The 10,297-nt window shown below is 41.6% G+C and overlaps 1 protein-coding gene across 1 annotated transcript in view; it reads left to right on the top strand.

The window, feature by feature from the left end:
- Positions 1-10,297, top strand: part of CEP128 (centrosomal protein 128) — a 249,572-nt gene that overhangs the window by 57,735 nt on the left and 181,540 nt on the right. The window contains exon 8 of the mRNA XM_019518700.1: positions 8,158-8,274. Within this exon, the coding sequence (XP_019374245.1) occupies positions 8,158-8,274 (117 nt within the window). The remainder of the gene's footprint in view (positions 1-8,157; positions 8,275-10,297) is intronic.

Here is a 10,297-nt window from a genome sequence, read left to right on the forward strand (position 1 = left end):
TTTATTGCTTATTAATCCCTCTGGTTCTGGCCATCACAGTGCTGCCAGGGTGAATGTTAGATTTCTTTGTACTCTTCAGTGAATCACTGATTGTGCTGTGAGCACTTTTGATAAAATCCAGAGGTCATGATGAACTCTTAGGCTGAAAAGATTGTTCTGACTCAGGGCTATTTAGGATGATCAAAAAGGAAGGAAGTAGGTTTTCTGGAGATCTTTACATATACTCTCAAGACTTCATTTTTAAGCCAGTTCTTTGCTTCTAGCATCTCTAAAGCTGTATTCCATTTTTGTCTGTATTGTTTAGTTCTCTATTTAGCATTCTTTATCCTTAGAATGTTTCTTCCAGAATGCTCATTTAAGTCAGATTTTAGAAAAAAAGTTGGCATCCTTGACATATCTTCATCTAAGAACAAAACTGAAAAACAAGCCAAAGCATAAATATTTACATCTTCTAAGCCAGACTTCTGTTACATTCTTTTACTCTGAGGGCAAATCTGGATACTAGGGACGAATAAAATATGAAATTTATAAATTCCTGATATATAAGTTGACTCATTAGCAGGGATCTGGGTTTTCCATTTCCCATGGAAAAATGGAAAAAAACTATGGATTTTTCACTTTAACAGAGAAACACACAGATTTTCCACTTTTTGCATAGAGCTGTATGCATCCTGGCAGAGTTCCAGCCTTCAAGGGGCTGGGGGAGGAGGGTGGTCAGGCAGGGGGTGTCATGTGCACGTGTGCACTCATGCATACACATGGCTGCCAGGCAGCCTAGAGAGCAGCTCCAACTGGTAAGTCTGGCAGGGCAGGGATTGAGACTCCAAGCAGGCAGGACCTGGTGTGGCAGGGCAGAGCAGGGCAGGGAGGCTTGTGCCACCCCCGCAAGCCCTGGACCACCCCAGTGGCATGCCCTTTGCCCGCCCAGCAGCAATGGGGGTGGTGGCTTGGAGTTGTCCCCTTCTGTTGCTGGGTAGGCATGGGGTGCTTCCCAGGGTGGTGCGGCACTTGCGGGGGCAGCAACAAGCCTCCTTGCCTGGCTCTGCCCTGTTCTGCCACTCTGGGTCCTTCTCTCTGGGCCCTGGAGGCTTTGAAGCGGGGAGCCCAAGCCCATAGCAGGCTGCCCACATCCATCCCTGGCCCACTCACAAATCTGGAGGGCACTGCTCAGGCTGTGCCAGCCATGGAGAGGGGAGGTCAGGCCCCACGTTCTGCTCTGCCACGGCAGCCACCACCTCCTGCTGGAGGCAGCTGGGGCTTGTGCACTGCTGTGGGGTACAGGAAGATGCAGACTCAGGTCCCTGGCCCTGTAGCTGTGGTAGCTGGAGGCCTCTGCTGGGGAGCGGGAGGCTGTGGGTGGGGGGTAAAGGGCATCAGTGGGGCTGGGAGGCTGTGGCTTGGGAGTGAGAGACCTGGACCTATGTCCTGGTGAGCAAAGGGGGCAGGGGGAGCTCTGATTTTCCATGGTAAAAAACCCAACATCAAATACCAAAATGTATAGGTACTTAAAATTTATTTTTTTTTGTGATTGAGGCACTGGTAGGCTTCCAAACTGCTTTAAACTTGTAAGTATATCAATAAAACACTGTGTTCAGTTGATATCTGTCTATCAGCATTGCTTTTAATCATGGATCTTAAGTTTTAATGTCAGAGAATTTACACAAATTTCTTTTTTAAATTGGATAATTTGTGATTTTTAAACAGAGAAAACCAGGATCCCTATGCATTAGCAAGGAGTTAGAACACTCCTTTTGGAATTGCTTATTCTTGTTGTTAATTGTTGTTTACTTTATAAATGGAAATATACTCTCTCTACTGCAAGAGCTTGCAGTCTGTCCTGATGTTTTAGTGACTAGAAACTCAATGACTCCGTTTTTGGTATTCTCACACAGCTTTTTCATACAAGTAGTGAATGCCTATCCACAAAATACTACTGCTTACCTCTTGTGACTGATAGTTTAATTTGTGCCTGGTGAAAGGAAATACAGATTATTTATGGCTTCTAATAAGAGACTATGACTAACTCCTTTAGAAAGAATTCTAACCTCATTTTAAAACATGGATTTAGCCTTCCCATTGCTGAAGAAACTTACAGTCAGTGGCAGCGCCTTCATGTATTGCTGCCCCATTTACAATCTTCCTTTTCTTAGCAAACTAATCAAGAAGCTACAAAAAAGATGTTTTCATTGCCCCTTGTGTGCTGCCTCCCAATAAAATCCAAGTATGGCAGAATTCTCAGTGTCTAGAATATTTCTTTCCATTCACTGTCAGTGGGGAATATATTCATCCTCCTCTGTTGTGTTGTTTGATATGCATGACAGTCATACACTCTAGTCTCCTACCTGGAGGCTGCAGGAGGGCATAGTGAAGCCCTGAAATTGTTCAATTCTTTTGATGATGTCTAGATTCCCCATAACTATTCTTTGGGTTGTTCTCCCATCCATAGGACCCTTTCCTATAGGGACTGCAAGGCATATTCATGCTTTCCATCTTTTTCATACCAATGTAAAGCTGTTGAGAAGCCTGGCCAGCCATCATGAATTGAAATACTGCGATAAACAGAACTAAATATTTTCTGTGTTGCTTACATCAAGTGTTAAGCGTGACCGCCTAGCTTTTGAGATGTTAACATCTGAGTTAATTTGCCAAGTCCAGTAGCAAGGCATTTTTAGTGCTCTAGTAAGTCTCTGAAATTGTGGCTGGTACTGTGTGACTGGACAGCAGCAAATATTGTACCTATACTTAGGAAAAAAGGGCAGAGTGACCTTAGTAGTATGCAAGGTTTTAGACCAAATTTTGAAGGAATGAATAATTAAAAGACATGGAGATAAATGAAAAAAAATGTAATACAGTGCAACATGGTTTTACCTAAGGAAGAACATGCTTTGAGTTAACCTTCAGTCTTTAAAAGAGAACTGATTATCGAGGCAAAGTGAATATAGTATTTCTAATTTATTTGGACTTCAGCAACTCCTTTAACCAGGTAATGCCAAGCATAGATGCAATTCTAGCAGCTTTTACAATAGCAAGCAATAACTTAAAAAATCACAGCAAGCATAAAGTCACCAGATGATTTAATCTTAGAATTTTATCTTTTGCTTTAGAAATGCAGAAATACATATTGATCGGTATATCTTGAATTTCCCTTCAAAAGAAACTTTGACCCGTGTAGTATGGTTTCCTTTGCTCTAAAGTAGCCCTTTAGTGTGTTCACTAATTCTCAACTGCTGTGTACAGTAATTTTTCATTTAAAAAGTTGCTTAGACTTTGGAAAATATCGTTTTGAAAAATCTTGCGCTTTTAGTGCAAAGGCCTTTCTTTTTACACCCTTTAAAAAATTAAGGCATATTTAAATAAAAACCAACTTCGATTCCCTCCCTCCTCTACACCATGTACGCAGTTTCTCTGTTCTTTCCTCTTCATCTAGAGTCATCAGTTATCACAATTTTATAGTTAATAAGCAACTGATTTCATGTAAAGAGGAGCTCAGCTGTAGGAAGGGACTAAGGAGCAGTAGGTTGAAATCTTCAAAATAGCTAATCTCAGTCAGTGAAAATCTCCCTTAATAATGAAGCAAAAAGGAAGAGACCTACAGAGAATGTGAGATACTGAGATGAGCTAATGCTGTTGTTGATTGGTGGATTTCTTTCAAGACATTCCATTATGTATAAGCAGTTTTCTAGTGGCTCAAGGAGATCAGGTACATTTTTTCTAACTGTCCTTTTTCTAATTGTCCTAGTCCCTTAATGTCTACGCACCTGACAAACATGAATGAGTTTGTCTTTTTAATATGCTCTGAGAGGAAGGGAAGTAGTAGTATTCCCAGGTTACTGGGGGGACGTTTAAGGCAACGGGAGACTAGATGATTTGCCCAAGGTCTCATGGGAAATTTGTGGCTAAGCTATGAATTCAGTTTGGGTCTCCTAAATTTTATGTCAGTGCATCAGTTACAAAGCCATATTTATCATATAGTTGAATGTGTTGTTTTTTGCTCTTCAGAGTTGATGGTAAGAAGAACCTTTAGCCGAACCCAAATCGTGCATTTTCTTTCCTGTAAATCTAGAGTTCTCTTCTTAGATGCAATGTGCAGAAACAATAGATAAGAATGGGTAAAAATATGCAAAGCTTCCTTCTTTAAATAGTATCACCAAACTAGATTTTAACTTTTTCCTATTTAAAAAACATAAAACAAAATAAGATTTGTGATTTAGTAATCTGATAATATCATAACAATTACTCTTCATTTCCTGTAAAAGGAAGGTTAGTACTAAAATCCTGTTTTAGGAACATAGGATAAGAAGGTACAATGTGAGGTTTAGATTCCAGTCTCCAGCAATTGCAGGTATCCATGCAACAGACATGTATGTAAGATGCATCTAGAAGAGAATTCATTCTTTCCCCGCTCTTATGCAAAATAGCCATAGCCCTCTTCTCCAACATCCATTGACATTCCACTAACAAAATTAGGATATTTAGAAGAAAAACTCTAGACTTTCAAAAAATTACAGCAGACCACAGGAAGAGAGCAAGGGAGACCAAGGGCACTGCTAGTGTTTTGGACTTCTTCACTGGCTGAGAATTTATCTAAAATATGCCCAGATGATCCTAGGAAGTGAACAGTACTCCCCCAAATGAAAAAGCCATCCCAGTTTCACCTCATAGAATATTTTTTCTTTACTTCAAATTTAATAATAGAATTATCTGTGAGATGAACCAGCTAAGAACCTAAGAGGTTTCACTGAACACTTGCCAGTCTCCCAACTGTAGTAGTGAACACTTGCCAGTCTCCCAATTCAGTATCCATGCTTCATAGGAATGTGAAAGAATCCTAGTAATACATTCAAAAGAAGGCAAAAATCTTTCCTGCAAGTTAGCAGCAGAATCCCCGAGGGCATGGGATTAGTACTATATAATATAGTGTAGTAAGTGCATTAGAATCTAGATCATTTGTTTCCAGTGGCTTGAAATGTTCTTAGTTCACAGCAGGCTGTTGAAGTAAAGATGAGTGGTGAAGTTGTTTGTTCTAGTTTTTATTTCAAAGGGTGCCACCTCTTTGTTCAGCTGGAGCTCATCAGTGGTCCCACACAGCTGAGCAGAGAAACACCCTCTGAAACAAAAGCTATAGCAAAACCACCTTTTGTGTCTGCCACCTTTTGTGTCTGCCGAAGCCGAGGCACCGCATGGTTCCAGGCTGCAGTGCTGAGACCGCAGGAGCAGGCCCAGCCTGACCCTGAGGACTGGGGCGATTGCCTGTGGCCCTCCCCCTGCCCCAATTTAAATTTCTCTTTCTGGCAGAGGAAGGCAGGAACAGCCCTAGGGTCCCAGGCCAGATGCCTCCGCTAGGCAGAGGCTTCCAGCTGGGGGTGGGGCTGGGTGGGTCTTGCTGCTGCGGCTGCTTGATCCTGCCACCAGCTTCCCCTGGGTCCTACTGCCCTTGGCTCCTGTCATCTTTGAGAGCAAGCCAGAGGCAGATAAATATTAAATTTCTCAATTTTTTTAGGGGCCCTGCAGGCCGAATAGAATGGCCTGGTAGGCCATATTTTGCCTGTCCCTGATCTGGAGTATTGCAGACTAGTCAGTCTGACTTTGATACCTGCAAAGATCATAGAGAAGGTCTTTGAGGAATTTATTGTGAAGCACCTAGAAGAGAACAAAGGAATCAAAACAGCCAGCATGGATTCACCAAGAACAGGTCACATCTGGCCAATCTGATGTCCAATTTGAAATTTAAGCATAACAGACATATAAGCAAACTGTTTCCAAGTAAAGTTCACCCCCAGTCTGGGTCAGTATCCCATTGCAAGCTCTACTTCCCTCTTAACTGTCTCAGTCTTAGTCTTGGTCTTGCTCTCTTGGGTAGCTTGGGTTTTTGTGGGCCTATTTCCTTACAACCATGTTCCCTGGGAGCAATTCTCCCTGCAGCATGCAGGGCCATACTGTCTCCTCTGCCTCAGGCCCTGGGTAATATGCCTCAGAGCCCTGCTCCTTCCTTTCATGTGGCTCCCCAACCACACACAGGAGTTTTCCCTTTATTTAAAAGCCAGCCTGTGCTTCTCTGTTGCAGCCCTACACTGGCAGCTTAGCCTGCTGCACTCTCTTAAAGTAACAGCAGCCTTTGGCTCCCTGTTATAGTCCACAACCAACCAAATTAAATTCAACAAGGACAAGTGCACAAATACAGACTGCGGAATGACTGGCTAGCCTGCAGTTCTGCAGAGAAGTACCTGGGGTGTATGAGTGACTGGTGCCTCCTGGTTCTGGCAGGGGCACCAGTGGCCAAGCGCTGACCGGTGGGGAGGTCCTTCAGCGGGCAATTGCTGACCGTAGAAGCGCCAGCAGCAAACCAGAAGTGCCACCGGCTAAACCAGAAGTGCTGCCAGTGCTTCTTGAGGGGGGCAGCAGCCGGGGCTCTCCACATCCTGGCCAAAGAGGGCCAATTTCAGGGGAGGCATATGCCCCCTCCCCATGCGCACCCTATGTGTTGCCTATCACCTGGGGTGTCAGAGTGGACCTTAAACTGAATGTGAGCCACCGGTGTTTTCTTGTTGCAAAGAAGTCCAACTGCATATTGGGTTGTGTCAAGGGAGGTGATTTTTCCACTCTAGTTAGCACTTGTGAGGTCTCACCTGGGTACTCTGGTCCAGTGTTGGGTCCCACACATCAGGAAGGATGTGGACTGATTAGTTTACAGAAGGAAAGACTGAGGGAGGATTTGATAACTGTCTTCAACTACCTGAAGGGTGATTTATAGAGAGGATGGACATGGACTTTTTCTCTGTGGCCAAAGGAGACAGCTCTAGGACAACAAGGACAAGTGTAAAGTCCTGCACTTGGGATGAAATAATTACATACATAAATACAGACTGGATATGATATTGACTAGTCAGAGATGATACTGCCTTGAGCAGGAGCTAGATTAGATGACCTTTTATGAGGTCCCTTCCAGCCCTACTTTCCTGTGATCTTCCAAAAACAAACGAACAAAAAAAGACCTTGAAGAATTCACTGCAAAAATTACCTTTTTGCAAAACCCAATAGGCCCTTTCACTAAAATAAACCTAAAAGTGCTACATAATTCTGTAGTTGCAGAATAGTAAATGAATCCTTAACTGTGGTTCTATAGGCATCCCAAGCATTAAGTTCATTCTGACTTTTAATATCTCTGTTGTTTTCTTTGGATTTGTCATTTGCTTTGATGCAGAGCAAGTGTCTTTCCTCCCGAAGCAGCTCTTTCTTTGAGGGGAAGAACTGGGAAACAATTCAGAGATGTTTCATTGTTCACTGTAAAATACTGACATGCAAATATTACTATATTTCTGTAATGGATCTTCCTACCTGTTATACATTATTCATAGCAGACCTCTGGTAAAAAAAAGAAAGGATTCATTAGTTATAATGCTACAGATTTAAATGTTGGAGGCATGGTCAATTGGGAATATCTTTGCCAGGGTGCAACTAAATCCTCTCCATCAGACTGTACCAGGCCCCACATTTCTCTCTCAAATCCTGTTGATAAAGAACAATCAAAACATCCTGTGTTGTCGTTGGTCATCAGTTTTTGTTGCATTTGCTTGATTCACATAATCCACTAGAGGGTGCTGTTTGCTAGTGGATTGAAGGTGCTACAGACTATTCCTGTTTTTGGTTTTAATCTGAGTTGCTGCACATTTAAGAGGTAAGCAGATTATTAAACAAATTAGTAGTTCATTCATATTAGTGCTGGTTCTGGTTCTGATGGTGAGGATTGTTAGACTGTGAAAAAATTGCTGATAATGCACATAAACAGCTTTCCATATGAAGATTTTGGAATGCTTTACAGAGGAGGTAGGGGTCATTCCCAAATCATAATCAGGCTACTGGTAAAGATGAGTATAGAATCCAAGGGTCTTGTGTTCTAATATGAGCCATATTCTGAACTGGTTGTTTGGAGAGGGAGACTGGTAAGAGAACAGGTCATATTCCATTTTCAATCTTTTGATTATAAGCAAGAATGTTTATAGAAGTAGCTATTTTTCTGTGAACTTCTAGATTTTATTTAAAAAACCCAAAAAACCAAAATACCTTACCATACTTCTCACATGTATATTGTAAAAGATTCCCTATACATTATTTTTGGAAGTGGTCAAATATTCTAATGGTGGTCTGTTTTTTTTTAAGGTGTCAGAACGGGTAGAGAGAAGACTCCAGGAGATGGAACAAGAAATGCGCGCAGAAAGGCAGCTGGTGGAAAGCCGCCAAAACCAACTGGGACATATGTCTTTGCAGTTGCAAGAGGTATATTTGGAAACTTCTTATACATATGAACAATATAAGATGTTACTGTATGTGTGAGCCTGTTTCAGAGAAGAAAGTAAAGAGAATTCAATTTTTGCATCTTCTTTGTATTGCATATAGACTAACTCTGTTGAATATACCACTGGACTACTTAGACCCTGATGTTTTATTACCAATGTTGATCAACACAACTTTCTTAAAATAAAAAAAAGCTGGACCTTGGGCTTATGTTCATGCAAAGCAGAACAAAAATTAAGCAGTATGGAGCTGTACACATATACACAATCTCTTTTGGCTAGATTGCTATAAATTGGCTTCAGAGGTGTCCTCCCAGCCAAGAACTGATAAGGGATTGCTTCTTTGTCCCCCTGACCCCCACATGACTGTCATTGAGGTAGCCACCACCATCAGCTGGAGGCAGCCTTTTTGCCATGGGGGAAATATTTGATAGTGCTGTCTTTTTGTGGCAGGACCACTATTTTGGCTCCAGGGCAGGGGAGCAGGCCAGAGGCTTGCCCAGTAGATTCGGAGCCTGCTCCACCGACTTCACGCACTGGTTGTAGCAGTAACCCTGGGAGTCCGAAGGCAGGCTTCTGCTGGGCCCTGCCGCCCCGGGGAGGCTTGGGCAGCTCCGTCGGGCAGGGCAGACCCTTCCCGGAGGCCCGCCGCAGGATCCAGGGCAGGGGAGCAGGCCGGAGGCTTGTCCGGTGGACTTGGAGCCTCAGAGTCAGACTCGGGTCTTCTGGGAGTCGGGTTGCTTGGGAATGCAGCCCAAAGTGGGTGGTAAACTCCATCTAAGGCTAAATACTACCACAAAAGTAATGTGTCTTCATGGCTTTAGGACCTGAGTTTGATCAATTTTTGATTTAAAAAAAAATTACATCAAAAAAAAATTTACAACTAAAGTTTAAATTATTTGGAGTAAGTTTTTTTTTTTTTAATATTTTTTTTTTACTGCTATTTGAAAGAATTCAATATGTACTGGGTAGCTGGCTTGCTTGTACCATAAATTGCATCTGATAAGCTACAGATGCTACAGGGAGACAACCTAAATTGTTGGGAATGGAAACTAGAAAAATTGCTGTATACTTTTTCCTTTTGTGTTTAAAGAATATATGCAAAACAAAAAAAGAGAGGTAGGGAGCTTCCTTTCACCTTGACACTGGAGAAACCTCAGGGACTAAACATTGGCAATGTAATTTTTGATTTGACAAGAATTTAAGCTATGATTTGGAATGCTATGTCCAGCTGTACAATAGGAAATCAAAGCTGATAAATGGCTGTGTTCATGTGTGCATGTAGAAGGTAGCTATGAATCACATTCTGGATTATATTTCAATGGAAATGAAAGAAAATTAATGTAGTTTGACTCTTTTATAAAGTACTATGGACTCTCCTTAAAGGTCATAGTTAATATGATATCATTTTTAATATGGCAAACTGATGCTTATTTATGTATTTTTTTTAGTACCTATGATAGTGTAACTAACAATTTTGTATTTTTTTCTGCAGCCCCTCTCACTTACCACTTTATCTCAAGTGCTTTACTAAGGTTTTCAGAAAATGAAAATATTTCTTAGGAGTTTCTGAGAAAACAGTTCTTAAAATATTCATACAACAACTTTTTGCCTTGTGTCTTGCTCTCTATTTCATGGACACACGTTTAATGAACACTGATGTGTGGTTTGATCCTGTTACCTACAGACATAAAATATGTTTCCTTCAAAGAGTAATGACTTGCCTTAAGGACACTGACATTTGGGAACTAATTTTTAAATAGAGGGCTGATGCTTTGCTAACAATGAATATGCTATGTTTCTTCCCTAGCAATGATGTAAGACTCTTTACACTCTGAGACTCCTAGTAGCCTTGGAATTTTTTAGCAGCTTTGTTGTACTTTTAAGGTCTGATTATAATATTGTATACTATTACATTTTTTAGTGAGGCTGGACCATAAATAGCTAAACACATTATTCAGTAATTTGTGTAATGATTTCAAATCCCCTCTAGCACGATGGAAGGA

The sequence above is a fragment of the Gavialis gangeticus genome, unplaced genomic scaffold (assembly GCF_001723915.1).
Source record: "Gavialis gangeticus isolate Ggan-Ray unplaced genomic scaffold, GavGan_comp1, whole genome shotgun sequence".
NCBI classification, from domain to species: domain Eukaryota; kingdom Metazoa; phylum Chordata; order Crocodylia; family Gavialidae; genus Gavialis; species Gavialis gangeticus.